The 21,278-nt window shown below is 32.0% G+C and overlaps 1 protein-coding gene across 1 annotated transcript; it reads left to right on the top strand.

Moving 5' to 3' along the window:
• Positions 1-466: 466 nt before the first annotated feature.
• LOC132729686 (xaa-Pro aminopeptidase 1-like) lies at positions 467-17,082 on the top strand. The gene is made up of 21 exons (XM_060715503.1): positions 467-620; positions 3,054-3,133; positions 3,912-4,025; positions 4,402-4,465; positions 4,832-4,936; positions 5,906-5,998; positions 6,538-6,690; positions 7,327-7,422; positions 8,028-8,109; positions 9,029-9,161; positions 9,513-9,635; positions 10,313-10,399; positions 10,868-10,980; positions 11,892-12,041; positions 12,711-12,771; positions 12,946-13,015; positions 13,337-13,441; positions 13,786-13,863; positions 14,215-14,291; positions 15,046-15,144; positions 16,487-17,082. Exons 1-21 carry the CDS (start codon positions 566-568, stop codon positions 16,697-16,699), a joined length of 2,151 nt encoding a protein of 716 aa, XP_060571486.1. The 5' UTR covers positions 467-565; the 3' UTR covers positions 16,700-17,082.
• Positions 17,083-21,278: the final 4,196 nt, after the last annotated feature.

The raw sequence follows: 21,278 nt of genomic DNA, 5'->3' as shown, positions 1-21,278 counted from the left end.
TATCACTAAAATACTATCCACTGGTAAACGATGTATTCGCACAAGTTTAAGTTAATTTCAACAGATATTTCCTAAGCCTCAAAATGTGTATACCTGACAATGTTTATTTACTTATTAGAACAATTTTGAAGTTTTTGTAAAACTTCACAAATAAGGAGGCGTGCTGCTTTAAATGCAAATGAGCCGCGTCACGACAAAACCAACATAATGGGTTTGCGACCAGCATGGATCCAGACCAGCCTACACATCTGCGCAGTCTGATCAGGATCCACGCTGTTCGCTATCAGTTTCTCTACTTGTAATAGGGTTGGTAAGCTAACAGCATGTATCCTGATCAGACTGCGCGGATGCGCAGGCTGGTCTGGATCCATGCTGGTCGCAAACCCATTATGTTTGTTTTGTCGTGACGCGGCTCAAATTTACACCAGTGTTGCATACATCCTAATTAAAATGTAGATTCATAACCACAGTGCTCAAGTTTCATTTACGTATACTAAATGTTTTTTAACGTGTTCAAGTTATAAATTCTGAATTTAGGTATACAATAAGGTGCAAATAAGGGTGTATGAAAGCTATGTGGACTGTTGTGACATTATTTTGTTTATTGTTGTGTTTTACAGGTAAGATTGTTGCTTGACAACTTTGGTTTTTTAATTGTTTGTAACTTGTTATGTCTAAAAAAAGATAGTTATTAATTAAGTACTAATAATGTCGAATATGGCTTGACAGCTGTATCCTGTATTCCTGCATCATATCTGAGGACTTTTTGCAAGATATATTTGCAAAAAAGAGACAAGATTTGAAGAATAAATGTTGATAGTCTTATTTTGAATGTACAACAAGGGAACATTAAGATTATTGAATAATAATTCCTATGAAAGTTTGTGCCTTCTATATAGCAGTCATTGAATTACTTGATAATGCTGCCCTTGATTTTGCCTTTTAAAGCATACGAGCATTGTGTGTAAAGAGGTAATCAAGTAACATAATAATATTGAACACTCTTCATTTAATATTACCTGAATATCAAAATGTAAACTAAGTAGTATTTAGACTTGAATTCCATAGAAAATACTAGAATACGCAACAGAAGCAATAGATGGCACAGGTAATCAGCTTATGTGTATCATTTTGGAAATTATTACATGACACGAAAATGATTTTAATCATTTCACTAGTAAACTATATAATCTGTATGGAAATCAAATTGGGACAAAGCCATATAATAAACTCCATGATATCGGCCGCTGTCTTGTTGTATAACCTTCTCTGCCTCAAATAAACCGTTCTCATTAGGTAGTTGTTCTTAGATGCCGAATTGGACTTACTGAAGATATAAACATAGGTGATGATGCTCAATTTGATATATTTTGCAATAAAAACTTCACTGCCAAACATTTCATTCACTTACTGAACTTTGTGTCACAGTTCCAGCAAAACTGTGGTGATTTCTAATTGGTGATAAACTTGTATTGTGAGATCTAGCTAGCTGATTGTATAAACAAACTTTTCAGTAAGAGCATGATGTAATAACTGTGTTTACTGAAGCACGTATTTATTTTTAATTACACACCTCCTCTATTGTTTGTGACATATTTTGAAAGACCTGTTTACACAAAAGAAAATCCGTTATGAGGTATATCTTTTGCACGTGCAGAGGTCTGGTATTCCCGCCAGAGAGACCCGGTCATGTAAAACACGTGAAAACTAGGCATGCCTATGCGTAGATTAATCAGAAATAAATGCAAACGATTTTATAATATTACTGTCTTTAAAAAAATCTGAAGACAAATTAAACACGATAATATTTATTGAATGCACTTAGCAATTATTCCATCATCCATGTATTGAATTGTTTAATAAAAATACTAGACAGCACATCAAAGTTAAAACAATTTAAAAATTTATTTAATCAAGTCATTTTTTAAAGTAATAGTAGTCTAAGCGGTGCTTCTGGCATTAATTAAGTTTACGGTATGACAAAAAAAATGGACGATTCAAGCTCATTTTTGTGTCGACTTGAAAATCTGAAAACAAATTAAACACGACATTGTTTATTGAATTCACTCCTGTATTGAATTTTTGAATAAAAATAATGGACAGTACATCAAAGTTAAGACACATTTAAGGTTTATTCAGTCGAGTCATTTTCTAAAGTCATAATAACCTGAGCGGTTCTTTTGGCAATAATTAAAAGCACAGTTACCATATCATTACGATTGTATATCACAACATCCATAACATCTTAAACGTTCTAGAAAATTCTTAGAACATAAAAATTGTACAAAAAAAACATCGAAAAAATATAACAAAAATAATTATGTCAGTTTAAACACCTTTGTGATCCAAAATAATATTAGATATACGCTTTGCATTGGAAACCTACACTATCAAATTGAAGGTGTGGGGTTATGATCACTCTATAAAATTCAGGTGTGGGCTTTTGATGTGTGGGGTTTTGTCCTATATTCATTTAAAACTATACACACTGTAGGTGGTCACAATATCATACATTATATCATTTTAAATACCAACTTTAATTGACCTAACACCCAGCTGCCTAAACACATTTTATTCAATATTTTATTCAAATTAGACATATCCAGTAAGAATTTCATAGATTTCAATAAATGTATGTGATTAAAATATTTTACTCAAGGATGAGCATAGTACATCTTTAATTATCATTATTTACAGGAAAAGAGAGTTAAACGCAAGATATTAATTTTGTTATAATTAAGCAGAACGTTGATAAAAGTTATTTACCTGTATAAATAATCTTTGAGCGTTATATCAAATGCTCGGATCAGCCATTGCTCAAGCCAATAGTTTGACGGTGTGTTAGTTGGATATCGGCCTCGTACATCGATCTTTCTGTTTAGGAAAGACCTGGTCACGAATTTCATGAAACACCTCGAGCGCCACGGGCTCTTGATGTCACATGAAATTCGTGACCAGGTCTTTCCTAAACAGAAAGACCTCGTACTCGGTTGATATACTATACATACAATACTCAAAATGTTAATGTTTGTTTTGATTTTCTATATTCTTAGCAACAAATACAGTTCATGGAGGCAGATATATTAGAGAATCAGCAAACCTTGAGCCCGGAAACTGGAAAAGTTGTAAAGAGGTAATCAAGTAACATGACGATATTGAACAATGAATGTTGCACATCCTTCATTTATTATTTGTTTATAAGTATTTTCCAACTCACCGTTTATATATTGTTTCGAAATTAAGTTATGTGTTCTTTTGAATTATTTGAGGCATCAACTGCTGCTACAGTTGCAACGCTTTATATTACTTAGATTCTCAGTCATTAAGGATGGCATTTGTTTCCAAAAACTATTCGCAGTATTAAAGTGGCATTATGCCAATTCAAGAGTATATAGGGAGTCAACAGGTGAAAGTCAAAATATGTTCACATTTTGCAATAATTCCTTTAAATTTTACTTCGAATGAAGGTAAGTAACTGATGTGGCCCAATAAAATGTGTGTAAATATTCATTTGAATTTACATGTAACATTCAATTAATGAGTTGTAAAGTCTTTTTATATCTTAGGCAAATATATATTTTATCCTGTTGATCTCTTACCATTGTAACAGTCAATCTTTTGAAATACATAGTCAATTCAGCTCTACTTGACTGTGAAAAAGGGAGCATAATGTCACTCAATATCGAATAAGGTTTTCACAATAACACGTAAATACTGTCGATCTTATATATAAACAATTTGATTTATTTTCAATTCTCACATGCATGCTTGAAGTCACAATATGCTTCATTTATGCATGTCGTACATATTTTCTTTTTTATTATTCCATTCTTACTGTATACATAAACATTACAATGCCTAAGTAATTTGTCAGTCCTTGTCACTTTTCAAGTATACAGTTATTTTCCTAGGGAACTTCACCACCAACCCGGGTTGACACAGTCGAAAGAGTAACGAGACTGAGAAGCCACTTTGCTGATGCTGGAATACAGGCATACATGATACCAAGCGCAGATGCTCATCAGGTAAATAAAATAATAGTTGATAGTTTTGAGCAGCATGTCTGTCTAGCCGTTGATTCTATTTAGACTGAAAAATCGAAGGACTTATTCCTTGGTCGATGGATGTAATCTAATTTAGACAGCTAGTGTAATTGTGTGTCACACTGAAAAGATGCATAAACGAAAAAGTTCTCTCTGTACCTTTACAATCGTTCATTGAACTATAGTTGTTTTGTCTTCTTCTCAATCTCCGTTGCATGCTCAAGTTTAAAACAATCAAGTGTTGCCTTATTTTGTATCAATAAGGCCATATAAAATTGACTATAAATGCAGTTGAATGCATGTAATTGAGTTCCTCCTGACTGTTTTAACCCTGTGTGTTATTTATATATTTTTCAAGAGTGAATACCCATCTCAATACGACAAAAGAAGAGGCTTCATCACGGGGTTCCAAGGATCGGCAGGTATTTAACCTGTTAGATACTCGTACAATGTAGATATACATGATATCATTGTATAAATAGCTTTACCACAGTCATTCATACCTGTTAATCAGAAAATATAAAAAATGTTTTAAGCTACAATTGCAAGAAAAAAATCCCTTAAAATCCATTCAGGTGAAATTTGCAGAAGAAAGAGAGCATCTCTATTCACACAAACCAAGAGTCGTTAAACACTATTACTACAACTCTTAACATTGAATCATAATCAAACTAAAAATGACAAATATTTGTATGAAAACCTTTGTACTTTTGATTTTGTTTTGCTCTATATATCTATATAGTCTTTCATTGACATTTCGAGACAATATATTTGTTGTTACTTAACAGGAGTCGCTGTCGTCACAACAAGCAAGCAAGCACTATGGACTGATGGTCGATATTTTCTGGAGGCCGCAGAGAGACTTGATTGTAACTGGATTTTAATGCGTCAAAGTAATTTACTAACTATGTTATGATACTACACTGTTTTTTTTTTTTCAACAATCTAGTCTTTGATTTGTTTGGTCAGTTCTACATGTTTTCTAAGCTTTTTCTCTACGTTCTATTCTCTAATTCGTGTTGGTCATGTCACTCCTCTATGCAACAGACAGTTGCTTCGAACGAAATTTCATGCTATGTAGTTTAATTGACATGTTTTGGAAAAATCACAATAAAAGCCCCTTTTCTAAAACAACAGCTTGACAATCAACATGTATATTCAATTGGTTAGTTTCATTTAATGAAATTTATTGTAATACTGCTTGTTACCCAAAATTTGACTTAGAAAGATATTTGTATATAAACATTGACCTTCAAAAAGACATAGTGACAATCAGTTTGTAAATATCAGAAAACGGTTTTCAGTTAAGGCTAAAATTTCGTCTGCCTGCAGTGCAAGTAGTGTTAATATTTTATGTTTAGGAAGATATCGACCGAGTACGAGGTATTTCTGTTTAGGAAAGACCTGGTCAAGAATTTCATGAAACTAAGAGCGCGAACTCTCAAATTGCTTTTTCGTATTTTTTTTATTATTGTCGCAATCAAAGGAATTGTTTTTAAATGCCTTGGATGAAATTATTGTTTAATTTGTTTATTTATCTTACATAATTTTAATACGTGTGACTTTTGAATTTAAATGTGATTTTAACATATTGAAAAAAGGCATAGAAAGAAGATAGGTTTCTTATTGCATTTAAACACTACAGCATAACTCCATGAAAAGCACAGTTTTATCCTGTGAACTAATCTTGTAGTGCATTTAAAAAGGAAAAGACTAGCGATATATCCAGAACATATCTGATTTAGGCATTCCATTTTCGATTCGTTCAATTCAATTTATTTTTTCCAGCTGATTTTTTATATTGATTGAAATAAAATCAACATTCAAATGTTTTTAATATGTGACAAGCTGTACTTTTGTAGGGGAAGCAGGTGTTCCAAATATTGTTGACTGGATAAAGCAAGAACTGAACAGCGGTGATAGCTTTGGAGCTAGTCCATTTCTGGTTGGAAGCTGTAAGTTGACAAAATAATCATGATGCATTCTTTTTATAAACATTATTTTTTATTCCAATATTTTATACGTTTACGATATCGATATTATAAAGACCTAATCGTTCGTTATTCAACCCACGTTATTGAAAACAAAAGGACTGTTGGTTCTTTTGTCGTTTAAAATATTGGCATACATGTACATGTATTTTTCATGATACTAAGAAAAATGTTTTAAAAGTCTCAATTTCTCTATAGTAGGTGAACTTGCCAGCCATTTTATTAGACACACGTTGACTGATTTTGGTTGAAATGTGAAATATTGATCTCACAAAATAACCAATGTTATTTTGATTAGTCATATGAAATGTTTGAAAGCAGCGAAAACTTCGTTTATTTAGTGATAGAAGCCCCGAATTTAAAGATATACATCGGGAATTCATTCAAATATTAATTAGCCATTACAGATTTGGTTTAAACCAAGAAAAGTACATATGACTAGTACTTTCAAACATTGTATACTTACACGAAAGACCTCTTCAAACTAATGATTAACATTTCAGCCGATTGGAAATATTACCATGATGAGCTTGCAAAAGGAGGAATAAATATGGTATCCGTAAATGACGAACTAGTTGATAAAATCTGGACGTCATCACAGGGACGACCAAATCAGCCTAGCACGCCGATAAATGTGTTGCCCCTACAGTTTTCAGGTATTGGGTTTTCATGTCGTGTATGATATAAAAAGTAATATGTAACACTGTGTTAAATTATAATTGTTTTGCAAAAAAATCTCATAACTCTATGGAAAGGATGGGCAATAGTGGTTACGAATGCACTTCATCCATTTTAATACAACAACTATTTAAACACCTAGAAGGAAGCAAAACAGTCAGGACAATAGTAATTTTTGTGACCGCTTTTACGTACAGTGGTCTTAATAGCGAGACTTTACTGTATTATGTTTTATAATTATTCTTGAAATACAGATACATATTTTTTCTCAGGTTTAAGGCTTTTATCCCATAGCAGACGACTATAATATTCATTGATTTATAAAATTATTTTGATTATCATGTAGAATATTTGACATCATTTGTATAATCAAGATACTAAAGGTGATTGTTTTGAATTAGTGCGTACCATATCAGAATAGAGCTTATGGTAACATATTCATATAATGTATTTAAAAGCAATGGGGTAGAGGGAGAACTGTTCAAATGCTGAAACTAAATGTAAGAATGACATATTTGGTGTTGATACATAAAAGTTGCACGGTCGTCATAATACCCAATAAGTATGATATTTATTCAATTAACATATTTAAATCAAATAATTTTAATAAACAGGACGCACGTGGCAAGATAAAGTAGACGACATGATAGCATCGATGGAAGATGAAAATGTTGACATGATGGTTGTCACTGGACTTGATGAGTCTGCATGTAAGTCGTCTGTTTAGTTCGCGATATTGTTACATAATGAAATAGATATTTAATTTTTATGGGGTTTTACGTAGCATCAATACAGTATAGGTCATATGGTGACTTTCCTGCTTTGCTGGAAGAGGACCTCAGGTAGTTATACTCAGGTGACCGTTCGTGCCTGAACTATTGTACGGGGACATCTGAGGTCTTCCTACGCCAGTAAAAGTGGGATGTCGCCACATGGCCTAAATAGTTTTGGTGCGACGTAAAGCCCAACTACAAAAATATAACAAAAATGAAAACAATGTTACAGCTTCCGTGATTTTCAATTCTATAATTTAATAACTGTTTTTGGTAACTGACGTCATTTTCAAATTCTACTAAGTTGAATGATTATTGTTATCTATATCACATTATCTAATTTATTGAAAACCTTTTCTTTTTATGCTAAATTTGACATCTTAGAATGGTTGTTGTTTCTTAGTCACCTTTATTTTAGATTAAATATATACAGTATATATAGTTAAATTTGATAGTAAAGTGTACCTATATGAGTAAAATATTGATTTAAAATATGTTACATAATATGTTATTAATTCAAATGTGGTCAAATATTTTTTCAGGGCTTTTTAACTTGCGAGCAAGTGACATACACTACAACCCCGTCTTCATTTCTTATGCAATTGTTGAAAAGCAAAGACTCACGTTAGTGCCTTTTATGAATAGGAAAATAAAAATGTAGCATTGCTTTTTAATTAAACAATCAGCAATGTATGTTTTAAATGCATTGCATCACCGATATGTAAATAAAGTCAATTGTGAAACAGTTAAAATAACATTTTACATTTAAATTTATGCATGAGGCCGATTTATACATCCACACAAAGTCAATGCATAAAAACCAAATACATATATAAATTCGTTATATCAAAATTGTAAAAGTCACCGAAATTAGTGTATACTTGAAAATGTCTATAAAATGCACGATTCTGACTTTATGATTGATGCATGTCGATAACTTTAAACCTATTTTAATCTATATAGAACTTCAAATCATCCAATGAAATCGCTAGATGTAAAAAATATTGATAATTCTTTCAAAAACAACGATTGTGTCTGAAATATATATAACTGGACACGATTGGTTTTCCTCCTAGCTTTATATTTAAATTTAGTTTTAGATGATGGTATCCAATCAAAAATTCTGAAAATCCTTTGACATGACACTGATATCATAAATTTGATATCATGTATACTGTAAGCTTAGATCTTTTATTACTTATTACGACATTTTTAATTAAGACATGTCTAGATAGTGAATCTACTTGTAGAATTCAATCTTCCCGTGACATTTGATCCAAATTGTCATGCATCACTTTGTTGATCTAGGTATTTTATGGCATAAGAAGCCGGGCACTTGCTGATAAATTAGTAATTACTAGCATGTTATTCAGGAAAGCCGGTTAACTTCACGTCAAGACATGAGCAAAACAATGTTTTCAAATCTGCTTTTAGCTAAATACACAATGAAATTAACAATACATTTATTATGCTGTCTGATTCACTCGTTTAATTCTTTTCAAACGTCATGTTTATTTGCATGTAAGTTAGTGGTGTTTTCCAGGCTTTACATACTAAATCATATTGCAAAGATAATAGCTGAACCAACTGATGTCGCTTCAACAGTAACAGTAGCTGGACATCTCAATACAAATAACGACGGAACGTGTACTGATAAAGTTGGCAAATGTGTTGAGGTAATATTCAGTTAAACTTGGTCGAAATTAGACCAACGATTTTAGAACTTTTTTAACAATTATGATTTAAATCATTTATCCAAATGAGATTGTATTTTATTTAATCAGTTACACAATGAATGTATTGTTATGGATATTAAATCTGAAGATAAAGAAAAACAAAACAAACAGAGAAACGTTGACGCAGCATCCGACAAACTCAAGTCACACAGGGCCACAGAAAGAATATCTAAACGGGTACCAAACAAGTGTGACTTTCTTTATGCTGATAAATCATGTAAATAATGATAGTCATTCTAACAGTTTCGCTTATGGTCCTGTAATCTAACGATGTATGCCATGTATGCTTAGGTTAAAGCTTACGATCCTGCAGTTGTATTAAATGATGTGAAAGAAAGATCAGAGCCTGAAAGTGTCCGCAAAGTTTGGATCGGCTACAACTGTAACTTTGCTATTTACTCCGCTATCAATGAGGTAAATTGCATAAGTTCGTGTGTTTTATACTATGTCAATATCCGTTTCATTAGAAATAAACCTTTAATCATGGTTGTCTTTTTAATTTAATCTTATAAAAAACTCAATATATTTTCTTGCATACCATATCATGTCGCAGACTATAATCTAACACTAAAAATAGACATAACTACGATGTCAAGTGTATATCATGTTAATACTTGAATGTTAAATGACATTTGACTGGAGAAGACTGCCACAAAATATTGAACTTGACGTTACTTTATAACGTTTTAAGATGCATTTACTAGTATTTGAAACAGGTTCTACGATGGACATGATTCAATCAATAATTAATGACATTACAAGCTTAAATATTACCCATCTATTTTATTTCCACTCTGTTTGTGACTAAATAATGCACGAACGGGCCTCTGAGGTATTTCTCTATCAGTAAAGCTAAAAGGGCGCCATATGACCTTTGCAGTGTCAGTGTAACTGAAAAGGTGAAAAGAAATCCAAAAGGTATACTCAGCATATGTTTCTTTCATCCCTTTGCCTCTATTAAGATGGCATATATTTTGAATATTAATATAAAAAAATCATGACAATAAGATGCTAGAATATTTGTTTTATATTTTATACACATTATACACAAATTTCATACATTTATGTATGCTCTTTATCTTGTTTTTCAGAGTAAAGTTTACCAAGACAATACACCAATGGCAACAACAAAGATCATCAAAAATCCTGTTGAAGTAACAGGCATGAAAAAATCACATGTATGTATCATTTTTGATTATTTATTATTTGATTTTGTTTCATTTTTTTGCAAAATGTAAGCAATGAAAATATAAATCAACGCTAAAGTAATTTAAGTGTGACAATGTACATGGATATTGTGAATTCATGGATCTGTATTATCAGGTCATAATCTATTTTACATATTTGAATTAGTTTATACAACAAAGCTAAGAATTCAAAATGTGTTAATATAAAACCACTGTTGATCAAGAATCGCACGACATACCGCCAATTTAAATGTTGTTATTTAGCAGATGGACAGTGATATCAAATGTTTTATACGAATCTGAATCCAAAGTTGATAGTTTTTAACAAATTATTTCTAAACATAACTGTGAACAATCATCACAGTGTTTTATGATAACATTATTCTGATGAAATATATTCTTAAAAATTCCTCAGCAATCAATACTAGAAATATTTACCTTGGTAATGCTATAATTAAGATTCGAGATGGCGTTGCACTGATTTCATTCATGGCAAAACTAGAGAAGGAGGTCCAGGCAGGTGAGAGTTGGACAGAGTTATCAGCAGCACTAGCGCTTGATGCGGCTAGAGGGTATGTTGATGTATTCCTTACTTTTATCAAAGTTTATTAAAGTAATAATGCATTTATATGTATTTCTAAAATGCTTTTTCTTTTTGATGTACTTCTATAGTTTCTTTACTCATTGGCAAATTACCTTAATCATCTTTTTCTTATGTTGTTATTTGGCATTAAGTACAGTTATAATGATGTATGGAAGTCAAAATACGACATTGTGTACATTTTGCTACATCTATGACAAATTATTTCACATTTCGTGTTTCTTTCTTCAGACAACAAGCATCTTACATGCTTTAAAAGTTATGAAATGCACGTTTTTCATTTCTAAAAAAAGTCATATGTCGTTTTTATCTGTGCCTTTAAACGATTATGTATATACATCTCATGCGAGTGACGTATTTCATCCAACCATTTCCGTTTGAATTGATCACTGTTTTTATTTTTGTGTTTGTTTGTTTTTTTTGTTGTTTTTTTTTTTCGTTGTTTTTGTTTTGTTTTTTGTTTGTGTTTTTTGGGGGTTTTTTTGTTGTTTTTTTTTTAATGAATTTAGTTTTAATATATTTTTTATTTATTATTATGTATACAACACATTGGTTAAAGAACAACTTTTACCCCCTTGTTTTGAACAAAATTTAAGAAGGCCTATATAAGTTGATGTTGATGTCATTGAGACTTTTGATGATAATGCAAAGAACAGTTTGAAATATACTATAGAACTTCGTAATTTGCTTCAAAACAATTTAACAACAACCATTTGTGGGATCGGTTAGACGGTTGTTTGATAATATCCTTCATATATATTTCTTTAGATATGTTAAATCAAGAAACTTATGTCCTTTTGCTATTCCATATTTTAATAAGATCTTTCGAGGATATGTTATTTAATCAAGCACCGTTAAATCGTCAATTATGCATTGTTATAGATTACAACAATATAATAGAGGGACAAGTTTCAGTACTATATCATCGTTCGGTTCCAACGGAGCTATCATACATTACTCAGTTACCAACGTTACGAGCATACCTATAACAACAGATGGGATGTACCTCTTGGACTCAGGTGGACAATATCTGTATGTTAATATTGGATTCTATTTTAGTATCCTTAATAAAGCATGATGATGTTATTATACATATTAAGCTCCTTATCATTGTTGTTGTATTTTATATTCATTTAAAATGTTTTATTGTGGAATGAATTTTGATTTGTTTGTCTATGCTTCTTGTATCACCTAATAGTCTTAATAGTTTCATTGTGTTGGGTTTTACGTCGTACCAAGAACCTAATATTTTAATAAGTTCTTAGAATGGTATTGCATAATGCTTGATGAGAACCTTTATAAAAATTTCAATTTACACCTCTTTGCTATCAAGAGCAATTATTTTAAATCTTTATTTTCACTCAGAAGATAAAAATCATTTGACAGCTTACATAAAAGTTTGAAACTTTGTCAGGATTGAGTATTCTAAGACTACTATTTGTCAGGAAACAAGATATAAAGTGAAATACAATTTCATACAAAACAGAGATGATTTTTTACTTTACAAATACATGTTTCTTTTGTATCGGTATATGCTGAAGAAACATATTCTGATTTATATAAAGCAGTGTTTCACCTTTGATGTCAAAATTTTGAAGTAAATTTCTAGCTTTCAAGTATTTTAAAAGCTAATTGTGATTAAATTGGTATTATCAGATTTATATCAAGTCAAATAGAAACATGTCCAATGCTTTGTTACAGAGATGGTACAACAGATGTTACTCGAACTTTCCATTTCGGCACACCAACAGAGTTTCAGAAGGTGGAGCATTTTTTATTTAAAACTAAAATTATCACTCTAAGTTTGAAAGGGTTGAATAAAAAACTTTAAAGGAACTGAAATTATATTTTCATGAAACTGAAAAACTTCTCTGTCAGCAAGATTTATAGATATATAAGTAAATAAATATAATTTAAACTAATTTACTTTATATAGGAATGCTATACACGTGTGCTAATGGGACATATAAATTTGTTTCAAGCGAAATGGCCAAGAGGATTGTATGGTAAGTAATTATTTCATCGTCATTGTAGAAAAATATGTTTCCTTTTACTTTTAGATGAATATCAATATCAAATGCAAGTTTTACTTAATAAACTTTTAATTAATCTTTCACCTGATTTTTCAATTTTAACAAAGTGATTAGGCGATAGCTTGCTTTGTCGGTGCTACAGAGCGTACACGGTCGTTTGCATTAATCATCGTCGTTTATGAACAGAATAAATTAGAGACTGTGACATTTTTATTTATGATTTACATTCGTCGTCGACATTCAATGACTTGTTTAATTGAGTATACATTTTAGAAAATGGTGTATTATTTCCAGGTCGAGACCTAGATGCATTTGCAAGAGGTTCCCTCTGGGACGTTGGACTGATATATAAACATGGGACAGGGCATGGTATTGGAATGTATCTCAGCGTTCATGAAGGTAATCCTCTTGCGGTGTTCCCAAAACTTGAATGACAATCCAACATGCCCTTTTGCCGATCTAAATAATCTTTTCAAAGTAATTCATACTAAACACGATTTTCAGAAACGTTTATTTCTTGAATCAACCTGACGTCTGCTTCCTTTTTTTAACTGCAGCTGGAAAACATATCAATGGTTTACACCATGATTTTTTTTTACAAACGAGAAAATTTGAGGAGATTTGAGGAAATTTTCCCATATGTATGATTCGATATTTTTGAACCCACTTTATATTTGGTTAAGAAATAATAATTGTTATTATCATCATATGATTAAGTCACTTCATGTAAATGTATTTTTCAGGACCTGTGTATATGAGCTCAAACCCCAGTTCAACAAAAATAAAACAAACACTAGAGGAATTCATATTCATGTCGAACGGTAACTTTATCAACCTTTTTATGCGTGACTTTTTTATTTTAAATATTTATTGTAAGTTCAAGAATTGTTATGACGTTATGAAAAGTGCGATCACTCGGAAGCATTAATCACAACATAATTACATGGAAACTGCAGACTCGGTTTGATTGACTCTGTACATAAGGGATAATGAAAAAATACAACATCCCTCATGCCCCTAGCACCGGTTTGAGCGGTACTCAATTTTCAACACTTAAACGTGCTGGAATCTCGTTTTGCCTTACTTTCTGGATGAAGTAATATAAATGTATAGTATAATACAAGCTATTTTTGTCTTATTGTTTATTTTGTTTCCTCATCTTTTAATTTTAGAACCGGGTTTCTATCAAGATGGAGAGTTCGGCGTACGTTTGGAAAATATTGTAATGATCAAGAACGCTTCCACAACTGTAAATTTACTTTCATTTTGAAGTGTGAAAAATAGTTCTGAGAAGCGCTTTCTTTGGTTGTTAAGTAAAGACTGTTAAATCTTCCTTATTTTTTTTCTCAACTGAATTTAAGGCAACTGGACCATATGGGAAATGATTATGTAAACTAAGAGCGACTTAACACAGTCAGTTATAGCCAAAGAAAGCATTTTGTCTTAGAAAAAATCCGTTAGAATTGCAAAAAGATACATTGGAAAAAACTAACGTGAATCGGTACTCGTATTGTTTGAATTTTCTGTCGCTATCCAAAAGTCACGTTGGTTCGCCACCCTGTGCTTGGTTGTTGCAGAGCTGCCGCAAACGCTTGCATATCTTTGGTAAAGCCTTTTAAACTAGCCGTGACAATTTGCCTAAACTGCTAGTACAGGCTTGCAATTTAAGATTCATTTGGTTGAGTTATGATGATATGTTGCAGTTGAAATCGTTTATTATAAGAATGAGGATGTTTTAGTATCAAAAGAAAAAGTCAAATAAACAAGAACAGCAAGGAAATACTATAAAAGATCGAAAATCTTGCCAAAAGAATAGTCTATTGTCAGATTCAAGTCAATCAAAATGTGGAAAATATTACATAATTTTTATTCCGTGATGCGATATTTTGTCAGTACAAAATTTGCCTTGCAGAACTTTGTACTCGTATTTTTATTTCATTTTCTGTCGCTTATCTTAACATGTTTTTTCGATTATATTTTACTTTTCAAGTATCTTATTATAGTACACATTTCCTGGGACCCAGTTCTTGGAATTTGAGCACGTCACACTTGTTCCATATGAACCAAAGCTCATCAAGCTCGATCTTCTCAATGACAAACAGGTATACTACTGAATATATATGAATATATTATTGTCTAACAAAGATATTTATGAAGGAATAAGAAGTAATTAAAGCAGCACACCTTCATATTCACGGTTATTTTCATTATAAATTTTAAAATGTATTTGATGGTAAAATATTGTGAAGTGAACAAAGAAAGTAATGTACAAATTGCAAACAGCTTTTACAATCCACGTAAATTACTAATAACGATGTTAAAATACGCAAAATAGCCCTAATGCAGCTCTTACTTCGTAAGTAACGCAGTAGAAATATGGTGATAAATACTGCTAAATCAGGCAAAATCGCACATAGCATGCAAATCATTACTTGAATCTTGAATATGTTTACTTTTCTTAAAATCTTATTACACTTTTCTCAAATTTGATTTTCTTTAAATATTTTGGATCATCAGGAGGCATGAAGCTTTCATAAACTGGTACATGTATAATGAATTAATACACTTGTTACTACTATATATAGTGAAAAATCGCCTATGATTTCAACTGATTATGATTGTCACGTGACCTATCATGAGTTTGCGACCCGTTGCCGAGAACTAGTAATCAGCCCGCTGAACATGTGCACGTGCACAAACTGAAACAATGACCTCACAGTTTACGTCATCAAACAGTTAACTATAAAAGTGAAAGTAGGTTTTAAGCATGAATCGCTTGATTTTATTATGAGAGCTTTTACAAGTGTATTTCGTACACACACAGTTTTATTACTATTGAAATTTCAAGAAATAATACGACAAATTCCTTCCGAAAAAACGAAATATAGATTCTATAGTAGTGTACTTTGAACATACAAAAAGTAAACAACCCTTTGTACAGTACGGTAGAAATGCAGACAGGAATTTCAAGGACAAAGGAAGAAATTCCAAAGTATTTTTTTTTAGAAAAATTCTACTATTAGATCTACCAAGTGTATTAAAGACATTAATACACGGCAGAGTAGGGCCGGCAGGTGATAATCGGCCCTGAAATAAATTATGCCCTCGGGCTGAAGCCCTCGCGGCCATTATTTATTTTGCGGGCCGATTATCACCTTCCATCCCTACTCTGCCGTGTATTAATCTCTTAATAATCAAACAGTAAAGCCAAACAAAAAGCTTGCGCTTGCAATCATTATAAATAAAGATTAAAATATATGATGTTGCTGCTGCTGCTGCTGATGCTGATGATGATTATAAGTATTATGATTATTATGATTATAACCTTTCTATTTTCATTATTATTAGATCTATTATCATTATTATTATCATTATTATTATTATTATTATTATTATCATCATCATTTTTACAGTCAGTTAAATCGGTTCTTATACCTGTTTCAGATAAGTTACCTGAATACGTACAACAAGATGGTCAGAGATATTGTCGGACCAGAGTTGAAGAAACAGAGGAAAATGGAAGGATATGATTGGATGATGAGTAAAACTGAAAACATCGATATCAAAAATATGGACAAAACGTCAGGAGCAGACAGGATTTCAACTTTTCCCGTTCTCTCATTGTGCGTTGTTATTTTAACTATTGTATATTGTTAGGTCAAAAAGTATATGTAATCAGTCATTTTCGCATTTGATATTTATCATGTAATTAAATTTGTATGGAAAATATATTCAGACTGTATATCCGACCTCCAAAGCATGGATATAATTGTGTAAAACAAGAACAATTTTTTAAAAGTAAAGACAATGCGAAACAAGAATGGTTTGTTATTCTGTTACATGAAAAAAAAAACTTTTCATAATGAGAATAGATCTACTAAGTAAGAGCAAAACATTTTTTTTTAATTTGATATGCAATATAAAGAACTTATCTGAGAATTAATATGTAAGTCATACAGCATACGTGTATAATATTACACAGTCAATGCAATATACACGTGTTTACTCATTCAAATATCAAAATAAAAGTGTCATTTTGGTATTGTTTTGGGTTTTATTGTGTTCCATTGCATGGCGGTAAATCAGCTGCAACCGAAAGTGAAATGTTACAAGGCCTGTGATTTGGTATCAACAGCAAGTTTGAAATATGTGCCAAAAGTATATGTATCTTGATGACATGTTATTTTTGTTGATCAATGTATATATGTAAAACAGTTATAATATATCGAACTCGACTGTTATGTAGGAATATGACGGCGTGGACATCTCAGAATTTCCCCTGTAGAAAATGTTCTCGGCCTTCTTATATGTGTCTTTGTTCTGTTTATTGTTAACGGGACTTGAAGAATTGTGTTGCCTTTTCTTTCTGAAATGTTCCGTTATTATCGGTCCTCGTTTTCTGTTCTATTTATGTGTCTTGTTGTCAGGTTTTTTCTTGTCTGTTTTGTCTTGTCTGTATAGTTGATGTCCGCCTTGTTTCATTGTTCTTTCCGTGTTGTGTCCTGTCGTCTTTTGTCACGCTTGTTTTACTGATGTATCAAGTATCTTCTTGTCCGTTTTTTCTAAATATTTTGTTGTCTGCTCCATTCAGCCCGAGATGTTGCTTTTTGTAAGTTCCGTTAGTGGGTCTCGTACTGGAGACTTTTAGGCAGACAAGTATCGTTTTTCATTAGTTTTTTTTTTCAGTGTTATCTTGTTTGTTAACTTTTATAGTTTTTTTTCTTGTCTGCTCCATAAATTGACTTTTCATCTGTTTTGTGTTTTCCGTTCCGCGTGTTGTAATCTGTATCATTAAGTGTCCTTGATTTTGTTGGGCTGTTGTATGTTCCATTAAGTCTTTTTGCTGTCTGTATTTGTTTAACATAAAATCTTTTAGTTCCTCTGTTATCGAGGATACGTTTCAATTCTTCTCTTATCGGTCCTAGTTTCCTGTATTGTTGTCTATATTTCTGTATCGTTGATGGCCTTGTGTTTTGGGATCCCCCTGTGCTCCTTGGCACCGATTCTTGTTGCTGGGTCGTGTGGGTGTTGCGTTCATTGAACGCCATCTTTCATTGTTGATCTTGTCTATGATATTTTGTTGCATTGTGTTTATTTTGTCTCTTCTTTCTGTCGTGTGCTGTCGTGTGTTCAGTGTGTTGTAGCCGTTTCAGTTCTTTTGTTGTCGTTCCGCGTGTCCTGTTCCGTTGTATTCAGTTCTGTTGAGTCTCCTCTTGTCTGTATCGCCGATGTCCTGTATTTTGTTCCATTATGTCTCTTTTGTCTGTTCCGTGTTATGTCCTTTTCCATTCAGTGTCTTGCAGAACGCTCCAGTTAAGTTTTTGTTGTTATCTTTCCCTTTTTTGTATGTATTTTGCCGTCTGATCCGGTTTGTCTCTTTAGGTCTTTGAATTCTGGTCAGTTTAGTCTGTATTTGTATGTTTTAACCGTTTACTCTCTGTATGTATGCTCTCTGTATGTATGCTCTATTCGTTAAATCTCTAGAGTTCTATGTTCTGGTTTTGTCAGTCTCGTAATAATTTTATTCTTTCCATTCTTTCAGTGGAGTAGCGGGGGATCGAACTCACGACCCCTTGATTGGAAGGCAGACAGTGCTACCACTGCACCATAGTGCCCGCTCTGACTAATAACTGTTTTTGAAAGTCTTAAATACATAATATAATTACTACAATGGCTAACACAAAATGTATTGCAATTAAATTTTAAACACCTCTACTTAGATAGCCAACCCACGTGACTTTTATATATCGTCAAAGAGATTATTACACGATTTAAAGAATATTTTTATAGATAACTTAGCTATTTCTTTTGGATACCCTGCAAATTTAGTGGATGGGTACCCGAGTTGTTAGGTGTGATCTCGTATATCAGATGGTGTGATAATCTTTTTGTACAATTTTCCTAAAACCGAGACTTAATTCCGAAATTTCCAAGAGCAGCTATGGTATCGAAAGCACCGAACCAATCTCCCAATTTCAGACATTTAAAGCAAATAAACTGGCTATTATTTGCATAATGAAACGTTTTAAGTTCCATGAGAAACCTGTCATTGAATTTAATTTGATGAAAAAAAGAAAATGTTATGATCGTTAACACTGCAATGTAGATCAAAGGGCTGAAAGCACTGAATGTGACGTCTTAACACAAATTGAAAATGTATGCTGTTTTGTTAGAACAAAATTAATCTTTTCATAAACAAATTTTCATTTTAACCGCAAATTCTGTTTAACATGAATGTTTATCCTGTACAACTTTATGATCTAAAACTATCCATTTCCGTTTATTTAAATACTTTACTCGTTGACATGCTGCTTTCTTTAAAACATGGCGCATGCCACTAAACTAAGAGTAAATTATTATTACAAACTTTCTTAAAAATACCGCAGATTTCATCTGTGAAGTAAATATCTAATTGCTAAACGGTTTCTAGCAAAACAACTTGAAACTTTGTAGGTGTTAAGGTCTTATTAAAAAGGCAAGCAGCTTAAGGGAGTGATGAGAACTATGGAGGGAAGTATCCGCCAAAAGTGTATGTATCTTGATAACATTCTCATATCTGAATGTTACAATCTATGTGTGTTGATTGCATTCTTATTTATGCATAATTATTAGATTAATTGGAATATAACTAAAAATGTTCAAGGCATAATGATAAACCATTATGAGCAAAACTGTCTATATATAAATAAGACACATAATGTCGGACTGCTGGCACATAACAACATTGACCGAAGCGTACCTGTCCTGCCACAGTAGAAAACAAATACTACTAGTACAGTGAGCGAACGTAATGGAATGTTCGTGTTGTGATGCTTCCCTTTTAATTTCAACAACTGTGCTGATCTAAACAGACATTCGTGTAAGGAGCAGTTTATTTGGCTCTTCTTAAGGTATGCAGTGCAAAGCTGACCGTTCCCTTGCAGCCATTTTACGCGTGCGTAAAACATCGCTTGTCTCCCCTGTTTTATAACTTCATCAAATACGCAATGTTGGCGACAATGAAAATGTTAAACTTTATTAAGGGCCAATGTATTTAAAAGTGAGTGTTGACGTGCTTAATCTATTAAGTTTTTATAACTACTATGTCATTGATATTAACATCATCATTATGTAATTTATTAATCCAAACAATTGATTCCTACGTGCTTTTCAGTACAGATACAATATGCATTACGTTGGACGATCTAGTACATTTGATAAACGATATCCATTTGATTTTTATATGGATATTGACCTTATGACTAAACTTTTTTTCTGAGAAGTATTATATTTTTAACAATATAAACCTTGCTTCATGTTGGTAGGGATAAATGCTTACATGCTATCAATCGTCAGTTGATGTCTATGATAATAGTGCATTGTATTGCTCTTTAAATCGAGCTCTATCAAACGATAATATACTCCAAGTAACGCACATTTTCCTGCTCATAATGAAAACCCCTTTGTCAAGTCAGAAAGAAAATAAAATAACAACATTCAAAATAAAAACCAGATAATTATTTTATTATCATTTTGAAAAATATGAACACTTACAGACATGAAGAAAAGGAAATAATTGAATCACTACTTTAAGAAATCAAATGAAATAAATAATATGATAAAGGCATGAATGTAGGCAATGAAATAAATATCAAAAATTTCAATGACATATAGTGCACTAACGCTGAAATGTATCAAATTATAAAATACAATCAAACATGAAGTACGAATAGTGCTAGTTCCAAACAGTATGCGGAATGAATAAGCACCGATGAATGAAGCAGCATAGCACAGAAAAATAGGCTTAACACAGCTCAAAATTTGCAGTTATAGGTATTTCCTCTTGAGCGGATCAAAATGCAAAATAACACATTATTTGTTATCTTTTGAAATGATAAATTATTTATGCATATAGAGTTTTGTCGGAACTATTGATTAATTACGTATTTCATAAACTTATACACTGAGGTGAATATCGATGCATTTCGCTACATTCAATCAACAGATAATTTCAAAAGCGTCTCTATGATAATGAACAATTCGCATATATGCTTAGAAAAGCACTCGCTCGGACTATCAATGCGTGAGAATGAATACTTTGATCTCGGAAAGGTGATCTTATACCGGGACTTATCATTTCATTAATGACATCGTTGCTTTGAGTACGGGCAGCTAAGGTTCTTTGAGATACCTTAAAGGTCTTTATATAAGCATTTTGTTTTCAAATAGAAACTAGAGGCAGAAAGCATTTAAATCT

This window comes from Ruditapes philippinarum, unplaced genomic scaffold (assembly GCF_026571515.1).
Source record: "Ruditapes philippinarum isolate M1 unplaced genomic scaffold, ASM2657151v2 ctg8783_1_1_1_1, whole genome shotgun sequence".
NCBI lineage: Eukaryota > Metazoa > Mollusca > Bivalvia > Venerida > Veneridae > Ruditapes > Ruditapes philippinarum.
Note: the sequence above shows the minus strand (reverse complement) of the source record. Positions and strands in the feature narration are given on the sequence as shown.

Bases quoted from the DNA above. Each gene is read 5' to 3' on its own strand.
- LOC132729686 (XM_060715503.1), top strand. From the start codon at position 566: ATGAAAGCTATGTGGACTGTTGTGACATTATTTTGTTTATTGTTGTGT. The intron at 6,691-7,326 runs GTATTGGGTTTT...TTTAATAAACAG, and splicing joins GTTGCCCCTACAGTTTTCAG to GACGCACGTGGCAAGATAAA. The intron at 13,016-13,336 runs GTAAGTAATTAT...TATTATTTCCAG, and splicing joins ATGGCCAAGAGGATTGTATG to GTCGAGACCTAGATGCATTT.